This window comes from Etheostoma cragini, chromosome 15, assembly GCF_013103735.1.
Source record: "Etheostoma cragini isolate CJK2018 chromosome 15, CSU_Ecrag_1.0, whole genome shotgun sequence".
In the NCBI taxonomy this organism is placed as follows: domain Eukaryota; kingdom Metazoa; phylum Chordata; class Actinopteri; order Perciformes; family Percidae; genus Etheostoma; species Etheostoma cragini.
The window spans coordinates 2297917-2322499 of NC_048421.1; the positions used below are offsets into that span (position 1 = coordinate 2297917).

Genomic DNA, 24583 nt, shown 5'->3' on the forward strand with positions numbered 1-24583 from the left:
TTTCAAAAAACGATCTCCGTCCACACGAGAGTTTTAGTTCTAATAGCAGAACATATCTTAGTTCAGACTAAGATTTTTTTTTTCTGTGTAACCTTACTTTTTAAATCCTGCAAATTGACCTTTTTCTGTCTGTTTTTTTTTGTCACACTGTTGCTTGCTCTGGAGGGAAATACTAGAATTGTTGGGTCCTTGTAAATTATGTGGTCTAGACCTACTGTTACGTTTCAGTAAGACAGAACCACAGAGATAACAGATACACGAAGACAGGGTACAGTTCAGGTGGTTTAATGGGAGCGGAGGAGTACGAACACAGACGCAGACTGAGGGTAGGTGGTTGAGAGGATGGCAGGCAGCACCGACGGACAACGGACGGATCTGCGAGGAAAACACAAGGTAAGTAAGAGAACACTGGTAGAAGTAAACACGAGTGAATACGACTGGGGCCTAGTTAGCACAATAATGCATGTAACGATCTGGCGCTGAGGAGACGGTCAGCCCGGGTTTATGAATGGCGGTGGGATGATGAGTAATGAGGAACAGCTGAGTGGAAGACGGAATGCTGATGGAAGCCACGCCTCTGAATCTCCTGGTAACGCCCTCACGGCAAACAGACAACACATAGGGAAGAAAGGGGAGACACACAACAGGTTGGGGAATACATCAGACCACAACACCTACTCTACCTGTAAAGTGTCTCGAGATATGAATTGATACTATAAATAAAATAGAATTGAATTAACACGAGTGACAACACATCACATCACCATTCACACACACTGGTTATGTGCGTGTCAGTGTAAACAAGAAGCAGATTGTCTGGCGCTACTCTGCGCTTTAAAATCATGGATGTATAAATCAATAATTGAAAATATTTAGGGCAGCAGTGTTTCCAAATGTCTCTGTTTTAGTGGCTTGCAAACGCCAGAGTAGTGTGGACTTGGCGCAAACGTAGCAAAAGGTTATGGTCTGAGATCTTTTGTTGGTTCACCTCCGTGTTAATCTCGTCTGCTGCCACCGTGCTGGGGCTCTGGTGCTGCTGGCCGGCTGGCAGAGTCGTCCGGGGTCACAGCCCGGCTGATGGGAGGCGTCAGCGCCGTTTACTAGTCCACACACGTTCCTGTTCACAGCCAAGGAGTTGGCATCCATCCTCTTCTGCTGCCAATTCAGGAGCCTGTGGGCCTATGCTAATTGTTTATAAGCATGTGCTGTTAGTTACCATTTAGCACAGGGAAGCCAGAGCCCAGGGAAAAAGTTAGGAAGAAGGTACCCTCCCCCCTTCCCCTTCCCCTTCCCCTTCTCCAGCCACAGCCCCCCTCCCTCCCCCCTGGCTGGCTGTGTAGTCACAAACATTGAATGTCAGGGTAGTTGGAGCTGGAGTATTCTGAATCTGCAATGGAGGTTGACAGCTCAAAATCCTGCGTCTATACCAAGCAGACATACACTACACACAGATTAACATTTACCGCTGATTCCCCCGTGGCTTTGACTTAATGTGGTCCACATTCTCTCTTGGTTTGTTGATTGTTTATCACTCAGGAAACACAGAGAAAGTGTGAAGTTCTCTCTCTCCCTCTCTCCCTCCCTCCTTGCTATGTGAATGTGGCTCTTTGTAAGTCGCAGGAAGAAAGAGAGATTTGTTGTGCAGCCCTGGTACAGAGAAGGAGAGGTGAGACTAAGTTCTCTGCAGTACTGTGCCAATGGGTGGTGGAGCAGTACGCAGAAGTGACAGCCAGAGAGAGAGAGAAATACTACATGACAAAAAAACTGCTGTAGAATGTGGATGTTTCACATTTGCAAATGTGTCTGGCCAAGTAAATGGCCTTTCTTTTTACCAAGCTAGTGCTAGTGGTTTTGTTTTGAAGAAAGTTTGCTGACTCTCTGTTCTGCCGGAGGTCAGTGTTTACCCGCCGGTAATGACGGACTCGCCAGCTCACAGATAGAAAAGAACACACAGTTTTGATAGCCCCAGTGATGGTGAATGTAAACTCCCATGCTATAAACAACTGCACCGAAACATAGACCTATCACTGCACAACCCCAATGCCTAAAAAAATGAATGAATCATCAGTGGTGGTTGATCTGATCCTCTGAAGTAGCCTTACTGTACCTGTTGCTCCGCTCCCTCCTGAAGCACTGCTCTCCATCTCTGTTGCTTCTACTAATCCGCATTCAGACCCGCAGCAGGCTTGTTGTTCTGTGTTGGTTAGTTCTTTTGTTCTTCCTCCACCTCATATTCCTCGCTGTCCTGTCTTTCTGCCTGGTGTGCTGGCTTGGATGTGTCGCTAACATTAGTGTTAGCAGTATTAGTGCAAGTGCAAGCTGAAGCTGCACTTGATTTTTTACACAAAACAGGCAGTTGGCAGCATTTTTCACCATCAGCCAACAGCGCTCTCTTTTTTATTTTTTATATATATATATAATATTCTGTAGTCTTCAACTTCCAACAACCAAACTGACGCAGAGGCGTTCTAATCTGTTTTGTCTTGAAATTCCCAGAAGTCATTGCTTCATTTTAACTTTTGTAAACAAATGATCAAATAAATGCAGGGAGATTTGTTTTATTTCAAACCATGCCCGTTTTTGAACAAACTGATGTAGAAGTTTGTGGCTGTAGAGGGTAACCATGAGTGTGATATCAAGAGACTTCATCCCAGCCGCTTCACACTCGGCTACGCACCGATCCAGTGAGTGCTGAAGGTCACAGACCGATGACGCCATCAGGACCACATCATCTGCAAAAAGCAGCAATGAGATCCCGAGCCCACCAAACTTCCACCCCTCCCCACCCCGACTACGCCTTGATATCCTGTCCATAAATATTATAAACAGGATGGGTGACAAAGCGCAGCCCTGGCGGAGGCCAACCCTCACCTGGAACGGGTCCGACTTACTGCCGAGAACCCGGACACAGCTCTCTCTTTGGTCCTACAGAGACCGGATGGTCCTGAGAAGGGACCCCCTCACCCCATACTCCCGCAGCACCTCTCACAGTGTCCCCACCGGGGGACCCGGTCATACGCCTTCTCCAGATTCCTGTAAACTGGTATTTGTGATATGACTTACATTAATAATAGCATAGGAAAATAGGAAATTTCTGTAAACAATCTGCGATATGTAGCATTATTTCAGCATTTATCTTGTCAAAAAACTGTAAATATACAAATAAAAAGAGGGATAAATGTTAAACCAAATGTTATACCGATAGCCACATTGGACTAATCAATGTCTTCACGATCAGCTAATTGCATCCGTTCAAATTTGATTTGATTTACTATATTTTCACAACACAAAAATTAAAAAAGTGTTATGTTTTACAAAAAGATGTCAAGAAAAGCCCTCTAGGGGCTTAATAAGTGGTAATGTCCATGGAAACAATTAGATTTAACAATTTACAAAAGCATTTATATATTATGTAACAAAAGAAAGAAAAAGAAATCATGATTTTGATGTGAAAAACAATTAATTGTTCAGCTCTGTAAGATAACAACTTGGTGGGATTTTCCCTGTGTTGCTTTATTAAAGAAGTCACGACACATAGTGACTATTTATAGTCAGGGGAGTTAGCTACCAGAGCTCTCCGGACCGCCACCATGGGCACATCCTTGATAGGGGTTGAGAAGCCTGGTCCTCATCCTCCTCCACATTAACACCACAGCAATCACAATGTTATTCCCTTCACTCCTTTTCCTCTCCTCCGCCCACAGATTTGATTTGTTCTCTATGGGGGGTTGTGTGCTGAAATTAGAAAATGACCCAGACACCATACCAAGGTTTTAAAATTGGTTTCTTTTCACTCATTGGTTTCTTTTCACTCATTACATACACTACGTACATGCCCAGAAATGCACCCCCAAACCCACAGTGGAACAGTGCAATTGTCTGTGTGGTCAGTGCTGCTCCCCTCTCCCGTCAGGGCTGGTTGTGAGCAGTTCTGTTGTGATTCTCATGTGTTTTCTTGTGTGTGTGTGTGTGTGTGTGTGTGTGTGTATGTGTGTGTGTGTTTCCTCTCCGCTCTGCCTTTTGATTCTGTCTGCCCTGCCAAGCTGAAATGGCTTCCTGTGGCTCAGAGCCACCCAGCTGGAAAAGCAGCTTGAAAGGAAGGGTCCAAATATGACTACTCTGTGTTTGAGGACCTCTCTCACCTCCGACCCAGATCAGCGTTGATTGGCTAAGAGCCTTAAGCCCCCCAACCGATGCTAAGATTAGAGTTGTCTGTATAGATGAGTCTAAGCTCTGGCCCACACAAAAATATTTAAAAAATCTTAAAAAATGTTGAAAATCGGACAGACTCCACACAAACGTGTGCCATCGGTTCCACAACATTACACCACAAACAAATCTCATTCACAAATAACCAATTGTTGATATCACAAAACAGGAAATATTGCGCGACCAAACATGACTTTAGAGTATACAAAGATGGCAACGACGGAGGAACCGTGCTGCTATGGGCCCAAATCCGTCTTGATTCTCTTGTGGCATGTACCCCGTATAAAATATGTCCATGTTCTATATTTTATTAGTTAGTGTCAGTGTTGCTTATCTGGCATGGAGGTTGTTTTTAAGGCCATGCTCGCTTCCTAAAAAAGAAAGCACTGGTTTTGTTTGCTTGGGGTTGCTCACTGTGACACAGACACAATTAAGCTGCAACTATCTATATCACTTAAACTGTTGTTTAAAACCAGCGGTGATGCATTGTGTTGTCGTGAGCAGTGGAAGGACATTTCTTTAAACTGCACTCATGCTCTGCAGGGAGCCCGGCCCCGAAAACATTTTCTCATTAAGTTGTGGAGAGCTTTTGAAATAAAAGGAAACCAAATTACTGTTTGCTTTGGGGGGGATGTTGACTTCTTAGAGAGGCTACGTGGGTCTGATTACTTAATAAATTAAACAGTCGGCAGTTAAAAGTTAACATTGGCAGCACACAGTTGTTTGAACTCTGCTAGATTTGTCTTCAAACGGGCCTTCAAGCTCTTCATCTCGTTTTGCAGAGAAATATATGGTTAAATCAACAGACTGATTTGTTATTTAATAGAAAGAAATTCCCTCGCACACAAATCATCCCCAACCCTGCTGGGGTTGATGGGCAGGCAGCACCGACTCCCAACAATGTAAGGGATCCAAATATGCTGAGTGGAGGCATTCAAGAGTGTGTGTCGATCCATTGCCTGAAACCAGGCTGGCTGCAATGATTTAAACAGTTGTTGATAGAAATGATTTAAGCAGGGAGGCATGCCTTTCACGCCAAGTCCAGTTTTAATGTGTTATCTTGAGTTAAATTTAATCTGCCTGTGAGGATTTATGGATAAAAAAATAAAAATAAAAAAAAAAAATCAATCTGGCCTCACCAAGAAATGTCAGTTTAGAAAAAGAACTTTAATTAAATACAAATAGAAAAGTTTGTAGTTCTGCAATATTACTCCTTTAAGCCTTATTAATGCTTTCACTGCATATACGAGTGTATCTATGTCTGTTTGCGATGGACATTAAACTCGACTTCTTTGGCAGGTACCAGAGGCTCCTGTCGTGTGTGTAGTTGTATGTGTATGTGTTGATTGATGTGTGTAGTGTTCCTATCATCTGTTCGTTCCTCATCTGCGTCGCCACAGAAGCAGGAGGGTAATAATAAACCTCATCATCTCGGGAGGCCGGCGCACCTTCATTAGAATTAATTTCCCCCTCAGCTTCTCCTGCTGATCTCTGAAAGGCGGGACACATCTTCCAAAGAGACGGCTCACAAAGTCGCAATCACCAGTAATGCCGTCGGTACAATCGTTTTCAACGATAATTCTCCCAAGTTGTCTTAGATTTTCAGTGAACGCTGTTTTCAACAGTGTGTGTGTGTTGCAGGCTCCACTCGACCCACTGGGCGCCAATGTTTGTTATACCTTATTAATAGGTAGCTCATATCGTCCCCAACTGAAACAAAAGTGTAATGTGGATGTTACCATGGCCTGATTGTTGCCTATATCCCTGTCTGGATCAACGGAAGTATATTTCCAGGATGATTGTCTGACATTAGATGTCCAACACCTTCTCAAACTCTGTTCGTTATGGGGGAACAACAAACTTTGAGCTGGAAAACTACACGCTGAAAATGGCAAGTTTTGAAGAAATATTGGATAGTGCATCAAGGTCGGCCTTCTTGGTTCTTTTGAGGAACGATTGCAAAGAATGTTTCAATCAGCAGAGATATGTTTATGTCTGCATGGCTCCGTCTTTTTCCTTGAGACCAAAACCTACCCGCCTGACATACAGTAGTAGCTCCTTCTCCTCCCAGGAGGGTTCTGTTGGGGCTAAGACGTAGCAAAGGGTCCCAGGTCGGACTCGAACCCGGGCTGCACCACTGCACTTATGCAAAAATGTTAGTGTATAAAACAGATGCATACAACAAACATATCATGGTCTTCATTGTTTCTTACAGGGCTGATTACATTAGTACCACAATCTAGTCAATTTAAAAAGGAATGACAGTGGAGTTAGCCTATGGTGCACAGTTAAATGTTAGAAAGTTGGATGAAGGGCGGTCAGCGTCACTGAGGTACACTGTGGAACTGTGATGTTTCTACATACTCCGACTCGATTAGGACATTTAGGACTGTCTTAGGTCAGATTATTTGGGTGGTTGGCAAAAGGCTTTGGGTCAAATCAACGTCATATTCATTCATCGCTCTGAACCCTCGGCTCATGTGCTGCTTTTAAAATGTGACTCATTCACGTCACACGGAACACGGAAATATTTTTCAACGTTTTCAACGTTCTCAATGCGTTAGCTTTCGACACTGCTCCAAGATGTCAGTCAGGAAGTGTTGACGACATTTTAAGCCACAAGAAGAGCCTTCCACCTGACCAGCTCCTCATCTTTTCTTCCTCTTGTCTTTGTTCCTGGAACAGTTGTCGGTCTGATCCATCACAGCTTCTTTTTTTTGTTGCCCCCCCCCCCCCCTTCTTTGTCTCCTTCATTTCTTGTTGAAATTCATGTCATTAGGTTCTTGCTCTCAGGCGAGCAGAGGCAGCATACACGCTGCCTCCACAATGACTTTCTGCTTCCATCTCTTGAGAGTGGGATTCAATGAGCAGCCTTTGTGACTGGCCTAACATGATAAACAGGATTCCACGGCAACCAGTGTAGAACCAACATGCTTGATTTTCATTTTCGACTGGCACTTCTGTCTCATGATTATGAAATCATAGAGAACGTTTTCATCATGTGTTATCGGGACGCTATTGATCATCTAGATCTAGTAAGAAGAAGCAGATTTTACTGTTTGGGTTCACACGTTTGCAGTTGGTTCCGCAGGATTGTTCAAAGGAAAGATGCCAAGTAGATTAAAACAGAGCAGCATTTCAGTCTGAAACCAGAAGGAAGAAATTATTAGAATCAATCTGTAAAGACTGCTGCGTCCCGAGCTGGTAGAGCAGATTGGTAAATTAATTCCTCACTTACCTCAAGTGTCTTTGAGCAAGACACTGTATCCCAAGATGTAAAATTATCTGCACCAAGTTTCAATATAAACCAAAAATTGTAATGTAATCTCATGGTAATGTTGCGTAGCAAGACCTGAGTCAACCCGTTATCATTCTGCTCGCGGGTCGTATTTCCTGACACACGGGACGCTAATATATGAAACGCTATGGTTAGTTTTAGAGGGTAAGACTAAACGACCTACATTGTCCTAGTCTGGCAACGCTCATGACACGGTTGACGGTCCTTTTTTAATTTTTTTTATTTAATATTCATTCATCAGAATCATTTGTCATTATAAATTACTCTTATGAGTGAAAAAAAAGCTAAATGCAGTATTAACCAACTGGCTAACCTTGTAAATGGAACGCATTCATCTCGATTGTGACGTCATTACCAACTTTAGCTTCCGAGTTCCGAGGTAACTGGAACGCACTAAAAGGTCCGGCTACACCTCATGCACATAAAAACACTCTGGGTAGTTTGCATTTCTTTAAACCAATTGCAATCATCTTAGGCGGTGCTAAGCTCCGGACGCAGCGACGGTGACTCTGCGAAACTGTCTCTGGAAGGAACTTGTTTTGGTGGAACATTCGCACACCGCGAAAAGAAAACGTCACATGGAGTGGTACATACAATATTGAATGAGGTTAACTGTAACCTGAGCTATTTAAAACCGCTGGATACATGTTTCAAATGTGTACATTTGTGTACTTTGTCCACAGCATTCCCACCAATCAATCCCAGAGAGGAAATTCCGTAAACATGTTCTTTGTAATCCTTTACTATCTTTCCCCGAAAGAAACGAGCAGGCCGGCCTTTTGCACGATTAAAAGTTTCTTCAAAATTTGCCATTTTAGTGTGTAGCTTGCTAGCTCGAAGGTGGTTGTTGTTGTTGTTGTTGTTGTTTGAGGGCTCCAACACAAAGGGAGCGAAACATCCGACGGGCCATTATCCTGGAAATGATCTGTCCCTGATCCAGGCTAACATCACAGTCCCTGCAGTCTCTCAGTTACCACCCTGAGGTCAGTTTGAGTCCATGAACAGATGTCTGGGCACTCTGCATGCTCAGACAAATACCCTCCACCCAGGAGTGATGGCTCATGGGGAATAATGGGCCGGGGGGGGGACTACCTCCCATCGCTGCTATCATTGAAACTATTTATAGAGAGGTACGCACGCAACAGGAGGCGGTGTTTGAAGGAGACTGTCAATTATTTATCAACGCTCTGGATGCCAGGTGTGTGTGCACTACTTTGACTTTCAGTTACTCAATAACACTATCTTTTCTTTCGCTCCATCTCCTCCTCTTTATTGACACACAAAGACGGACACACACAAAACATCTCTCCCTCTCCTGCGTCTCTCTCTCTCTGTCTCTCCCCCTGTCTTTTACGATTACCGTGGGGATTTAGGTGCTGTTGGCTCTTGTTCTCAATCACTCCTCTATAGTGCTTTCTTCAGCAGCAGCACATGTTCATCTCTGTGTGTTTTCCACGGCTCACTTTGAATTATTCACATCAGGGCCATTACTGGGAACCCCCCCCCCATACACGCACTCACACACACACACACACACACTCTCTCCCCCATTCAGGATCTATCTTCCCCACCACCCTAAAAAGAAACCCACGAGGATGAGACAGGTTGTCTGTGAGGATGAGGGGCACAATTCCTGGATTTTTTTTCTCAGCGGTGCAGAGTTGCAGAGTTCTTATTTTCTTATTAATTTTCTTTACAGTGGATCTACTCACAGAGATGAACCACTCACATGTGGCAACACTTTTGAGGCGAATAATTGGAAGCCTTTCCCCGATGGGACAGAGTGCGCCGGTAAACTGTGGTTTTAGGCTCTCGTGTTGAAGCACAGATGACCAGGAGTCAACACGGCTGGATTTAACAGACTTTGTAGTCAGCTGCTCATCTGTGTTTGCATCCCTCACTGCTGACATGGATTATGAGTAAATGCAATGCCTTTCCCATGGCTGCCAAATCTCTTCATTTTTTATTATAACATTGATCTCACTGTGGGAAAATACAAAGCCTTAAGGAGTGATTTCACGACATAAGCATTTTTTTTCTTGTTTAGTCGATATTGTACTTGTGTTCATATTCGTTTTGGAATTATCTGAGAAATAATGAATCCTTATACTTGAGGGAACATCTTTGTTTGTCAGTTTATATTTACTACTATACTGTAATCTGCCAAAACTCTCCATATTGGCTGTGCCAAATCCACTCATATCCTATGCTGAATGGCAAACTATTTTGATAATCAATAAATTGTTGTGAGTAGTTATTTTTAAAGCGGACACTTCTGTTCGTGCTACTAATGTCCAACACTGAGCCACATTTTTCACCGTTTTCTATTTCTATTTCTATTTTCTAACAATAATTTGGTGAGCTACCCAGCTGTAACTCTGAGGACCCCCTTGGGCTCACGGACCCCCCTGTTGAAGATCTCTGCTTAAGACCAAACAACTCATAGAGTCCAAAAAAAGGGACAGATTATGGATAAAGACAATAATTGTTAGTTGCAGCCCCACTTTTGGGCCTGCTGACAGGCTGCAGCCCAAGCACTCTGTTGCATGCTGTATCTTTGTCATTTATCTAAATCCCACAAATCACTTACAGCATGCCAAGGTGCCCGGCTAAGGGATTTGAGTTTTTAATTTTGTCCTTGCTCCTCGGGCACTGGCACATGCCCCTCTCCTGGCATTGAGGCTGATGGATCAAGCAGAGGTAGACAATCCTCTGGCTTTACATATCTTGGATATTAGCAGTTGCACATTTTTGGTCTTCATTTTTCTCTGTTAGCTTTTTAGATATGAGCTATGGTTTGACCACCAAATAATGCCGATTTGTTTTTGTTTTAGGATATTTCTTGTCATTAGCATCAGTCCGGAGTTAAAACTTGTTTCATAAATGTAGTGTATATATTCTCAAAACCTCATTATAGCAAACAAGAAGTTAAAAGGCAACTACCGTCTCTTTTTCGCCATGTAAGTCCATGGTGGGAAAAACGGAGGTCCCATGGCGTCACGGGATGGACATGAAGTCGTAATTCCACTGTTTGGCCGCTATGTCAAATTGGCTCCAAAGCCTGGCTCACTTCCTAGGAGCCTAGAAACACCCCACCCTCTCTGCCTGTATCGTCTTTTCATTAGTGTGCAGTCATTAAGTGTCATTAGTTTAATGCGGACATTTCTGTTGTGCCTGATGTCCGTCTGATGCAACTGTGCCACACACAATGTTTTGTATGTTGTTTTATAACTGCATGGCAAAATAACAGCAGCAGGGGGGGGGGGGGGGGCTACTTGGGTGTAGTGAGGGGATGACAGTGACAGATTACTGACAGTAAAGTGTTTGATTAGAAGCTGTATAATTTACAGTGTTGTGGATGCGGTTATTAGACCACAAGCCATGCTACAGTAGCTCCCACAGTTTGTTCACAACCTCAACCATTTCTCTTCCTCTCTGTCTGCTTTTTACTACTCCTGGGTTTTGGTTTTGTGTGTCAATTTGCAGTCTACAACACACACATTTCTCCCTAATCCATTGATGCTCCTTAGATCACCACCTAATGCTTACTGGTTTTTGATAATAGTTATCTCTGTTGATTTCCAACAACACACATTTATTGGCATGTTAATTCAGCTTGCCTTCTTTCATTTTTATGTACTTTGGGCCAGTCTGGGACAGGTTGGGTACCAATGGAGTTAAGAAAGCAACAAAGAAGCTAAGCCCTTAGGGGAAAACACTCCTGAAAGGGATCCAAGCCTTGACCCTTGCAATATTTAGGTAATGCCAAAAGGTAGCAATAATACCCTTTCCAACAAACTACCCAAAGGTGGAATAACTGACACTAAGAAGGACGCAACACTTTCACCTCCCAAAGAGTTTGGTGAATAGCTCCGAAATAGCTGGACCAAAAACAACAAACCAGTCTGTAATCACACTTCTCCAAGACAGACTTAATCCGAAGCCACTATGTCTGCCACATAAGGTAGCAACAAAGGGTAATTTACTCTTAATATCCCCCCAGTAAACAGGCTCAAAGTTTTTGATAATGATCCAAGTTAAAGGGCCAATAAATATCCTTTATTTGGAGGTTAACCTTCAAATGTCTAGGCTTTTAATCTCATAGTAATTACTGTACAATACATATTTAAACAATTGAAGCTGCAAGCAGATTGGACGCACCCTCGCACCTCTGTTGCGTTAGGGGTTACTGGCGAGACGCTCGCCCCAGACGATTCAATAACTTTGAATCTTTGAGGTCTTAAGATGGCACGAATGAAATTTCTAGGAGGAGTTCATTAAAGTACAACGCATGGAAATGCGCTAATTATGCACAATTAATAAAAAATGGCAGACTTCCCATTGCGTTTAGGCTGGTGCTCCAAGAGGCGTTTTTGTACGTCTTTGCACGATACATGTGTGCTTAGCTTTGTTAGTTCTACGTGATACGTACGGTAGAGGCTCTGTTTTTGAAGTTTTGTAGGGGGCGCCATAGAGATATTTTTGATGCATGCGGAAATATTGGTGAGTTTGTCAGCATGTTTTAGACCCTCCAAAAGGCAATTCATTTTGCTTGGGCCCTAACAACCAAGTGATATTGATGTTAAATGGGAGAAGTGCAATAAAGTTAACACAGAACAAAAACTGAGGATGCATGAGGTGTGGAGCTGCTTTAAAAAAATGTCTGTTTTGGTACGTGTGCCCTGTATATATAGGTACAGAAGAAGAATAGTGCATGAATTTCACACACTATGCGTTTCCCAATTTTTTCTCCCTGGTGGTAGCCGGTCACACCTGACTCTAAAGATAGCTCTCAGATCTCTAGCCTGCCTGTTTAGTCACATCATCAGTTTGAGGTTGGCATATTTTTTCTGACAACCAATTTCAAAGATAGCATCTCAATTTCAAAGAAGAGCGCGCGGCACCTCTTAAGATGGACCCCCATCCGGTCGGGGTCACTGTACAACCTGTAAAAAAGATTTCTTGGGTCAGCAGCAGTCGCACCTTACTCCGTGGGATTTGCTCTCTGGCAGTGATCATTTAGATGACTGAGGCCGTTATCAGATGTCTGTGTGCATGTAACCTTTCTCACTGTGCTTAAATGTCCACATCCTCAACAGCTTCTGTCAGCACGCGGCTGACACCTTGCAGTTTTTTTGACATGGCAGAGCCGGATCATGATAAGACCCACCGTGTCTGCACTCGGTGGCGTCAATGTTGCTTTGTTATCTCTACATAAAGATAGCAATGGAATCCACTACCACGTATGTGGAAGGAAAAAGGGGAGGGAAATGCAGAGCCCAATGTCAGTTCATAAATTTTAAAAAGAACATCTGAAGGTTTGCACTCTTAACCTTTCTAACACTACACATGACGTAGTTTACTTGAACCAGTAACAAGAAGATCAGCAGGGATTGTCTGAGCTTTTTTTTGAAGAAGCCATAGGAAAACAAATGAAATCCATCCAAAGAGTGAGAGAGGGGGTAGATGTTTGTCATAGACTGTGCCTGTTGAAGCACAGTGAAGCAGGAAGGTCAGGTTTCAGTCTCGCGCTCGGTCTTTGCAATGCTTAAATGCTCTGGGAAGAATAGACTCTGGATTTGAAATGGTGGCGACCTGTAAAGGACCCTCCTGTCTCTCCGTCTGTCTCTGCCTCCCACTGATTTCTCCGCCTCACGCCATCCACTTCCCTCTCCCCTTTAGAAATTCTAAACCTCCTTTTAGCTCCATTTGTGTGCGGAGGTCATGGTCTAGCTGCCAGCCTGGGAACAGTGGCAGCCAGTATGGGACCAGGAGCTAGAAATCAGAGGAATAGTAAACAGAGAGTATGTCAACAGAGAAGGATCGGAGAGTGCATTTCCGTTTGGCACTGCCAGCCCGGTGTAAGAGCACCGCTGAAATGATATGATTACTTAATGTATTCTCAAGTACCTGACTTTTGCACCAGGCTATTGTGGGGTTGATAGCGTGAGAGCAGAGTAATGCTAACAAGGCGCTCGTACACCATGATGGCCTTTTAAGCGGAACCACTTGGTGACTGAAGTAACGTTTTTCAGGACATTTCCCCCGGCTGGTGTGAGATGGAAATGGAGTGGATTCTGTACAGAGATGTCCAAACCGATACAGTGTGACTGCTTAATATAACTGTTAGCACTTTTAGATTTTAGTCTTCTGCCCAACCATTTCACAAGTTAGTTTTGGGAAATATGCTTTATTGCTGAGCGTTAGATAAGAAGATTGATACCATTCACATCTAAGAGAGGTAAACATGTTTTCTAACTCCTGGTGAGAAAGTCAATAAAAGTATTAGGGCTGCAACTAACGGTTATTCCATTATTTCTTGATTAATTGATAAGTGGTTTGGTCTATAAAATGTCAGAAAAATGTTGCTTGGTCTTTCCCAAGGCCCAAGGTGATTTCTTCAAATGTCTTGTTTTGTCCACAACTCAAAGATGTTCAGTTTGCTGTCGCAGAGGAGAGGAGAAACTAGAAAATAAATTAAATTTAGGAAGCTGGGAATCAGTATTTTTCATAAATTACTCAAGCTATTTAATCGTTTATTAAAGTGGGGGTGGTGGGGGTTATGGCGCAGTGGATATGACATATGCCTCTGGTGTGGGAGACGAGGGTTTGAATCCCACTGTGATAGATCAACCAGTGTGTCCCTGAGCAAGGCGCTCAACCCCTAGTCCTAACCGTCATTTTGACTTCTAATATCCCTTCACAACATCTTTGCATCTGTGTTATTTTCTTAGTGTAAGAAATCATTTTCATATGTAAAACTACATTACATGAGTTGATCAATCAAGAACATTTGTTCATTGTCCTGTGAAAGTTATGCAGAAGGTTGTTCGGTTAGTTAAGTGTCATCAACGCACAGCTGTGTTTGTGTAGTGTGCCACTCATTTGCTTTTGTGACCTTAGTCTAGCTGTTCTTTTCTTTCTCTCCTTTTCTTTTATCCTCCTCCAAGGCCAGCTTTCTCTCTGTTTGTAGGTAAGTAGATGAAAGAGTAAAGACAGAGGCTTCCCAGGGGGGTTATGTTTAGGTCAGTGCTCTTCACCACTTTTTGAATATCACTTTGTTGCCAAAGAAAAGCAAGAATGTGCTAAATGCGCATTCTTCGGGAGCCTTTGTAAGATCTCCAAATGTATTGATGGATCTGTGAAGAATCTGAGAGTGACACTGTTGCGTTTGTGCCTTGCCTCCTTTGTGCTACAGGGTCCCGGTGGAGCAGAGGAGCTGCTGTGTCCTGACCTGTCCCAGTCCCAGCAGCCCAGTGTCCAGCACAGCTTTGTCCAGGAACTTTTCCAGGCACAGTACAAGTATGTCTCCTCTCCTAAAATGCCACACACAACCACCTGTCAGACATGGAATCCAGAAATACATCCAAACAAACCAAAAAGTCTTTAATGTCTTTGTGACCAGTTTGACTGTGAAGTGAGTCCAAGGGGGGTTCCCTACCACCGAGTGAAGATGGCGTTATAATGACCTGTTTGCTTAACCCCCCCCCCCTGAACAGTGGTTGGCTAATGATTATTTTGCAACAGGAAGCACGGCAGGTTTGACAAACTTTGGGTTTGTCCACATGTTGAAGCTGCCCACATAGGGGCTGTAGTAGTCTCGCTTTGCCAGACCCTCCACCACAGCGCTGCGGAGGAGGGTCTTGCTAGTCCACACAGCATTCTGGGATGGGAGAAAAACGTGCTGGGGTTTATTGCCGTTTCTTTTAGCCAATCACAATCGTCACAGGGATTCAAGGAACTTGTTTTGGTGGAACATGTGTACGTTCAAAAAGTTGTTTACGCCGTTCAACAAAAAACTCAGATGGGACAGAAATGGCGTATTTCCATTACATAGTACCTGCTCGAATCGACTCTACTCACATTTTTTAGTTTTCTATTAAAAACAAAGTACCTGGTACCATAGGCAAGGGCTGTAAAAAAAGACTAAGAGTTTAGAGAGTGTTGTGTTTTTTAAATTCATCAAAGCCAAAAAATACTTAAATAAAGCTATACTGCATATTTTCTGCCGCCCCAATGGGTGGAAGCCGATCCTGGATGCTACTTTATCAGAATGTAGGCTAACATTAGCGTCCCTGTTCTGCTTCAGCGATATTGGATTTGGGGAAGTTTGCACTCTAGTGACCCCAGCTAAAGTTATTATCCTTATCACTGCATATGAGATAGGGTTACGTTCACTTCAATCATAATTAGTCTGACGACGATTCAGCCTCTGGGGGCAACGCACAATATTTTGTGGGTTCTTGTGTATCTAGCAGTTATCCGAGCCAAGATGTTTTCTGTTCCGTGTGCCGGATCCGATTAGCAACTTGAAACGCAATAATGAAATGGGAGTTGAAAAAAAACTGAATCCTCGCAGACGATGGCCGATAACTTCCATTCGTATGCAGATATCTGTTTATAGAGAATCCTCCAAACCGAACGGCTAATGTGTTGTTGGTCGGTACCATCCTCCATCTCACAATTCCTCTGTAAATTGGCATCTCTGTGCGACTGCCAGTAACGCATCTGTCAGAGCGCCTCTCTTTAATTGCTACCCTCACTGTCAAATGTCTCAGCTGTGCCACCTTGGGTGTGTCTAGACAGGAAGCAGTAGTCTTCGCAGCCTGGCAGTCAAAATCTGTGTATTTGTTCCTCTCAAACAGGGAGAGGGAGAGGGAGTGAGGAGCTTCAGAGGGAATATATACCGAGTAGGCTAAGCACAAACTTTACAGAGGAACATAAACAGCAGTGTGAAGTCTATTTTAATAATGCAAAGAAACATGCGACACAAGGCTGAGAGCTACTAAATGGAGATGAATGCTTTTCAAATGTATTATCACTTCTGAATTTGGACTTTAAACAAGTAGTTTGTGACTCCTCTCTTTCCTGTTTGAGTCCCGAGGCCCCTCCAGTGCCTGTGTTACACTTCACAAGTGCAGTGTCCGATGTGATCCAACATCTAGAGTTGACAGACCGGAGAATTATCCTTGTAATAGCATGGTTTGTCACTGTGCAATCATCTAGGCCATTATACACGTTCAAGCAAGTTAAATCACTGTCCAAGCAAGCCAAGCCCAGTGTTATGTGATTTTGATTTATTTTATTTGAATGCAGAAGCTGTCATTTTTTTTAGTTCTGTATAAAGCACAGATCTCACCCCTGTGCTATAAATCGATTGTTCTTTACTCTCTCTGATCAAGTAAGTAAATCTCAGATTAGATCAAAGACTATATTTTGTTGTTGTTGCTATATGCGGGTGAGTCACAGGCTGCAGTCGGTGCAGGCTGCAATGAAAATGTCTGTCTGTCGAGTGTTGTTCATTACAGTGCAGCCGAGTGACGGGCAGCCGAGCGTTTCAGATTACAAACTTGGTGCAGTTTCAGTGCGGGTCGTCTTACTGCGACACCACTTTCTCCGAGAGATCCTCTAATCTCTTACTGTGTGATCTTTTTTTTAATTTATCGTATCTCCTGATGGATTTGATCTGAAGGATCGAGTAACTTTGAAGTTTACAGTTTATGATGTGCATATTGTATTTTAAATTAGTGATGTGTGTGGCACACATTGAGTTTTATTCCTTTTCAATTTCAGAGCACCACTATGGTGCATCCCCCAACAGAAGATATCTGCCAGGCTAAAGCTTGATTTATGTTACTGCGTACATAGGCATGTATATAGGTATGCACTAGGTACCTAAGTAGGCATGTACGTAGGAACATACGAATGTAAGTAGGCATGTACATAGATATTTGCGTAGTCATGTACTGGGTATGTTCGTAGACCCTACACTAGGACGATTAATTTGAACATATTGAGGCTATTTTTTTTATTTCCTCAAGAAAATCAATTAAGATACTGTATCTGCGTTATTCTGGGGAATAAAGAGCTCTAGTAGTGTGTGGTAGTGCAAAACATCACGCTCAGAGTCACTTCAGCATGGTTGCATCCCAGACAGGGCCATACTTACCTCTCAACCTTTGCACGCTTTCTCCATTAGAGCATCACCAGAATATCACATCGTCCTTTTGCTCCTTTTCTCTTTTTGAGTGTTTGAGAGCAGTGCAGGGCACATCTATGTTTTAGTGCAGGCTGAATGGGATTTGTATGCATGGAGTGCAGTTGCCCTCACTGTTTCCTGGCGAGAACAAGACATCCGTAGGGCAGCCATTCGGCTCTGCCAAGTGGGAGAGATCCACTAAGAGCCAGAGTCAGCTGGGCTTGCTTGAATAGAGCTTTATTCACCCCCCCCCCCCCCCCCCCCCCCCCCTCCCCCCACCCCATGCACCCCCACTGGGTCTGTCAGGTGCCTTCCTATAAACACATTTCATCAGTTCATCTGTGCCTTCATTTCCTATGCTAGGATGCCATGGTGTGGAGGTCGGAAAGGTTCAATACACATGAGCTTGGGGACTTAGAAGAATTCAGTAGAGGATTGGGAGTATTGTTTTAGGCATGGTTTATCACACCAAAAAGAGACTTTTTCATTTTTATTGAGATTTAAGTCTCCCTGAGTACTCACACTCTCTCTACTTTATTGCTGCCTGGTTATACTATATACTATATACTATACACATCTATTATCAATTTAGGTGCAGCTGCAGCGCAGTGCTGTCCGAACTCTCAAGAGTAGCAGAGGTAGATCAAACCTCAAAAGGTTTTTGACCACACATTGTTGCAGATTTATTTTCGTCTTGACGATGATAAAATAAATGAAATGAAAAAGCCAGTCAGAAGGACAGTGGCACTGTAACCCAAAACTAAAAACATGCCCCTACATCACCTTATCGAGATTAGACTTCAAACATTTCCAATAAATGAAAAGCATTTGTGAACATCTTCCTAACATTTACAGCTTTGTGAATCCAGTTTTTATTTGGGAAACGAAAAGGCATTTGGGGATCTCAATTTTACGCATTGGGATTTGCGATTTACAGAGTTTTGGGATAACTGTTTATTTATTTTTTTACTTCTAGCTATGTATCTGTTCTAACTAACTCTTTAGGCTTAAACTACCTATAAAAACTCTTCATCACGGCACACCGCTAGTGTTTAAATGCTGGAGCTGACTAATATCTGGAAACATACTGATTTTTTTTTTTTTTTCTTCATGAAATCATAATTCTGTTTCCAATTTGGTAATTAATTCTACAATCCCCCTAGCAACTGCACACACACCCTTTGGGATAAATAGTTACGGTCTACACACTGATGATTCTAATTCATGTAATCAAAGAGGTTGGTAGAAGGCACCTTTTTAGCCTTAGATTCCCTTAATTAGTGTGTGTGTTTACAGAAAGTCTTATCCAGGAAATCCCCGGCCCATTAACTCTACAGGCCGGACAAAAGATTTAATTTGGTTGCAGGACAGTTTACAAAATCCCTTCCAGCAATCAGTCCATTAACTTCAGTGGGCTCTCTGACTCACTGTTCATTTAATTAGCTAACTGGAGTACGTTCCTCCCATAAAGCTGTGCAGGATTCACTGAGAGAAGTCTAATTAGGAACAAAGGGACCAAATGGAAAACAATTGTAATAGAAAATCATAGCCGTACGCATCTGGACATCTCGGTTTCTAGTGATCTGTGGGTTCAGATGCGGAGGAAGAAAGGCCATCGCTCCACGGAAAGCACTCCACTTTCCTCTGCTCGGGATGTAGTACTGGCATCACATTAGGATCGTTGGTGAGAGTGATGCAACAAGATAGAAACCAATTCTGTTGTTTCCCCTTTATAGCCCTGATAAGCCCCGGGGGGGGGGGGGTTCTTTTACCACTTACTCCCCCCCCACACACCACCACAACCACTCGTCTCGCTCATTCCCACCAGTTGCATCAGTCATCTTTTCCGTTCCCACAATCCGATCCAGAGGCTCCGAATGGAACACCGTGTTCATTTTGACCGTGATGTTTACTCGTGTAACAACATCCAGCCATCTCTTCTTCCTGCCAGACTTCATCAGGAGGACCTCCGGGATTAGTTTGAAAAGTTATTGAGGTTTATCCAGACTAATTGTAATGGTGTGCTTTCTCCTCTTTCAGATCTTCCCTGACGTGTCCACACTGCATGAAACAGAGCAACACCTTTGACCCCTTCCTGTGCATCTCGCTCCCCATTCCTCTTCGCCAGACCAGGTGACCACTGCTGGTTTCAATGCACACTAAGTAAAGCTGTAACAATTCAAGTTTTTGCTGTATAATTAATTGTGATTAACAATATAATTGTCTGTTTTAGTCAAATTTAAAAATGGATTTCATTTTTTTTTTTAATACATCTGTTGACATTTATCTGTAGTCTGTCTTTGCTAGAGCTTCCTCCACAGTGCTTCACAGGAGGGTCTAGCTAGTCCACACAGCATTTTGGGATGGGAGAAAACCATGCTCTGGTTTTTTGCCGTTTCTTTTAAACCAATCACAATCGTCTTGGGCGGCGCTAGGCGCCGGACGGAGCCACAGTGCCGCTGCAAAATAGCCTCAGGAAGGAAGTCGTTTTGTCATGTAACATGTGTACAAAAGTTGTTTAAGTCTTGCAACAGAAAACCTAGACTGGACAGATAGTCTAGTTAGGTGTCTGGATTTACCCTGCAGAGATCTGAGGACCAGGTAACCATAGTCCTCAGAAATCCACCAGAGTTTAAAATTACAACAAAAAGAAAGTAGAAGGAAAACGGACATCCGGCCAAAAAGAGTGACATCCTGCAGAATTTCCAGCATCAACAACCCTGGAAGTTGAACATAATGGAGATAGACTAACGTATCTGTCATGTGACCCGGATAATGTAGTAACATACAGTAGATACACAGCTTATGAAGCAAACAACGCCTCTTTATTACCATAAAATCTTTATTTTTAAACTATATCCACCCTCGTCATTTTTGTTGCTATAAACGTGTATTGGGCCAAGTATAATAATACAAATACTATTATTTCTGACCAATAATCAGTTATATAATTACAATTTGGCACATGTAAACAAAATTAACAGTTAGTGTCCTTGTAAATGTGTGGGATTGCCAGTATTTTTTTTCATTTAAAAACAATTGGAAACCCCCAGCTGTGTTCATGAACCACATACATACATTCATTCATTCATTTAACCTTTATTTAAACTCGATAGATCAGTCAGGGACAGCCCTCATTTACAATCACATTGAGTAATTACAAAAATTACAACAAATCAGCAACACAGAATAGGATACACTGACATAACAAAGATACAAGACAATACTACTTTAAAACTTACTAAATTGGTATGTAAAATTGGATAAATAAGTTAGGATAGTATGGATACAAAAGAAAGTACAGCTGTGTGGAACACAAGTAATTAGGAAGCTGGTGGGTTGGTATAAAATAGGAGAAACTGGTGGAAAAGCCTCTCAGCGTTGAGGAACAATGTCTAATTCAATTTAAATCCCAACACCTTATTCCTGAACCTGTTCAGAAAGTCCTGACATTTTCACAGGGGGGGGTGAAGACCCCATTTTCTCATTTTTTCAGCGAGTACCAAGTACCGTGAGAGCACTTTGTGTGACGGATGTGGACAGGGAATGAAAGAGGACCACTTCAATTTTTTTAACTCCGTTACATTTGTTCAAACACACACAAAACAAAATCCACAAACAACAACGTCTAAACACTGGCTTCCACTTAAATACTCACAACATGCTTACAGTACTTTTGTATTTATTCTCTCCCACCTCCTCTTCTCCTGTCCCGTCTTCTGCAGCAATGTGTAGTACATCCAAAATATGGTGTTTTTTGAAAATGAAACCACATAAACCTATTCTGGTACAACCTCATAACAACAATTTTGAACCTGGAAATGATCATAATATGGGATCTTTAAAGGAACAGTTTGACCTGTTGGGAAACACTAATTTGCTTTCAGATGAGAAGATCGATGTCACTCTCATATCTGCACCTTTCCTAAGGTTGCTTTCACATATACCTCCTCTGGTCCTTTTCAAACCAAACGTGTGTGAATGCTCGTCCCAACTCTGGTGCAGATCAAACAAACAAACTCCGGTCCCAAATGGGGGTCACGGTTCGCTTCCAAGTGAACTAGAGTTCAGTTCATTTTCAGGTGAGAACGCAACGTGACCCAAATGCAGGAAGTGAACCAAAAACTGAGAATTTTCTAGCCTGCCATTTCAAACTTGCACACAAGTTAAGGACTTAAGTATGATTAAAGGGATAATAACTTTCAGATCCATAAGCTGTTCAGAGCAAATATCACCGGTCGTCTCTCTCTTTCACTCGCTGTCTGTCAGCTGTTCCTTGTTCGCCTTCTTAGATTAGATTATACTTTATTCATCCCACGACGGGGACATTTTGTTGTCACAGAGCAGCATCATTTTTTCAATAACAGCAAAAAAACAACAACACACAAACCAGTTAGCACGCAAGAAATACAGGCAAACAATAGACAATGATAATATGGTAGACTGAGTAAGCAAAATGGCGTCAAATAAAGGTATTTTAAAGTGCGGTTCTTCTAAAATATTAGAAACCCTAAAGCAGAACCAGAAAACCCCAGATGTGTTAAATGTGGTGTTTCTGAGACCAGAAGTATCTGCGAGTTTTTGAAAATGCAGTCCAACTAGCGGCCGTCTCGACGTGGGTTTTACAGGGTTTGGTGCAGTGTGAAAGCACACCTAACCAAATGAAATAGGCAAACTGCAAGTTGAAAGAGACAATTTCTCACCGAATCGCACAGAGTCCGCCGAACCGTTGTCGTGAAAGTGCCCTAAGTCTACAGCCATCAGCCAGTTAGCTTAGCTTAGCACAAAGTCTGGGAACGGGAGCTGGATCTCTCTGAGTTTAACTAAATCTGCCTACCAGCACCTCTAAAAATCCCTCATTGTAAGCTACAGTTGTCCAGAAGGTTTCTGCTCCCAGCCTAGAAATACACCAGTAGCCTACACGTCAGATTTGGCACAGAATAAAGCTGTGGCAGGTACTGTATTTTTGGCTCTGTTTGGGCAAAAATTACTACTTAACCTCATATTCACAAACCCCAGCTTTATGTTGAACAAATACATTTGAGAATCATAGTGTTCTCTCCTTCTTGGCAATAAAGCAAATTCCATCTTTAACCTCAAATCTAGACATAAGCATTTGGGAGAGCTTTTCTTAGGTAAAAATGTACCTTTAAAATCAGCACAGCGCCTGTGTGTGAAGCTCACCTTTTACGTGGTTGACATAGAGGTGCGTTAACTACTATTTTAAGCTTTGGCTGGGTTTCTCCTCGTTAGTTATTTTCTACATTTTTAGTTTTTGTTCTTTGTAATGGTTCATACAAGTTCAGCCAGCATCTCTTCTAATTTGGGAAACAGTTTTAAAGAGCTTTGTTCTGACAGCGTCCCAAAGTTGACGGTATTTAGTTACCGTCCTTTCTCTTTTCCCTGTGTGGCATGCAGCGTGAGAGGAAACACTTCTGAGGGATAAACAGAGGAGAAAACAGATGGATTGTCTTTGAAAAATATATATACTTTTTTAAATGTGATTCTCCGTGTGAAGAGTTCAGCTCACTCCGAGCCAGATCGCATCAGTGAGCCGTAAACACATGCAAGCCAACATTTCCTAAGCCCAGATATCTATCCAAACACTGGGCTCTGTCCGTCTGCTCTTTGCTATGTTGGACGGTTTTATTTACACTTAATGCAAAGCTTGCTGTGTGAACGTGACATGGACCTTTTGTCAGTGGCTGAAGCCAATTTATCAAATGAATTAATGAAGCCACACGTCATGGCTGTTTCGCAGGCTGGGGCCCCATTTTTCTTAAAGGCAGAGTATGTGTCTAACCATTGTGAATGAAGTATCGTGGCGCTGCAGAGACGTCCCAACCCACAAATTGTATCCTAATGACTAAAGAAAAAATCTTTGTTTTGTACAGATCCTCGCAAAAATTGCACTTTATATCATTTTCATTTTTTAGATTTTAATATTTTTCAATAAAAATGAGAATAATCATACAAAAAAGATCCCACTAATATCATTAATCAATAATATCAGTCAAAATAATTAGATTATTTCCTCATACTGTATAATGAAGCCCCAGTATATATCTATCTATATATATATATATATATATATAATGTTTCATGTGTTTCATATAAGCATAAAACACATGAAACATTGATATAATGAAATGTAACACAATTCAAGTTGAAATACCAATATATATATATATATATATATATATATATATATATATATATATATATATATATATATATATATATATATATATATATATATACATCCATTGATATTAGAGCCCGACAAATATATCAATATTGGGCATTTTCCGATTAATCTGCATCGGCATTTATAATGGCAGATTTATCAAAAATAATAATAATAATCTATAATATTGCATAGTTTGTCCACCAGAGGGCGCTCTACAACGTCCCTGTTGGCCACACTCAGTTTTTCTGTTCTGTGTGTTTTTGTTCAAAGGACTTTAGGTTTCACATATTTTTATACATTTTATTCATCAGAACTTTAATATATTTGGTTGTTCCTCTGTTCTGCTGTGACAGTCAAACAAATTATCATATTATTTTAGTGAGAAGTCATAAATAAATACAAATAACTAATGTTAGGAAAATCTATTTTTTTTGTTACGTGTTTCTTGATTTTTTTTCATATATATCGGCTGGTATATAGGCATATCAGATTTTTAAACAACCAAATATTCGTATTGGTTTTAAAAATCGGTCGGGCTCTGTATACATGGACACCCATACATATACATAAATGCATATATACTCTGGAACTGATTAGAAATGAGTTTAACTGAATGTCGTATCAAAAGATGGGAGAAAAAATAAAGATTGGTTTGTCAAGAAAATGCTAATCATTGTCTCAAAGTAATGCTAAAATTAAAGCTGTAAATCAACAACAAAAGTGTGCCACCCCCTTACAGAAGGGTTTAACTGTGTTTTGTTTTGTCCACTGGTATGAAAAATGTAATTAGCATATATTGGGGATACCTCCTTAAGCCAAGGCTTGATCAGTGCAGCCAATTACTGAGCTCTATTTTGTTATTTTTTTTTCATTTTTATCTAATTACAGTGCTCTTTTGAAGTTTCCT

The 24583-nt window shown here is 42.0% G+C and overlaps 1 protein-coding gene and 1 long non-coding RNA gene across 3 annotated transcripts in view; both read left to right on the forward strand.

Moving 5' to 3' along the window:
• usp43b (ubiquitin specific peptidase 43b) overlaps nt 1-24583 on the forward strand; it is an 81387-nt gene that overhangs the window by 14666 nt on the left and 42138 nt on the right. For both annotated transcript variants that reach the window (XM_034893889.1, XM_034893890.1), the window contains exons 3-4: nt 14706-14809; nt 19527-19619. In XM_034893889.1, coding sequence (XP_034749780.1) covers nt 14706-14809; nt 19527-19619 — 197 coding nt within the window. The remainder of the gene's footprint in view (nt 1-14705; nt 14810-19526; nt 19620-24583) is intronic.
• Nucleotides 80-4216, forward strand: LOC117957848. The gene is made up of 3 exons (XR_004659611.1): nt 80-131; nt 2599-2604; nt 4207-4216. It is a non-coding gene; the product is annotated as an uncharacterized LOC117957848 (long non-coding RNA).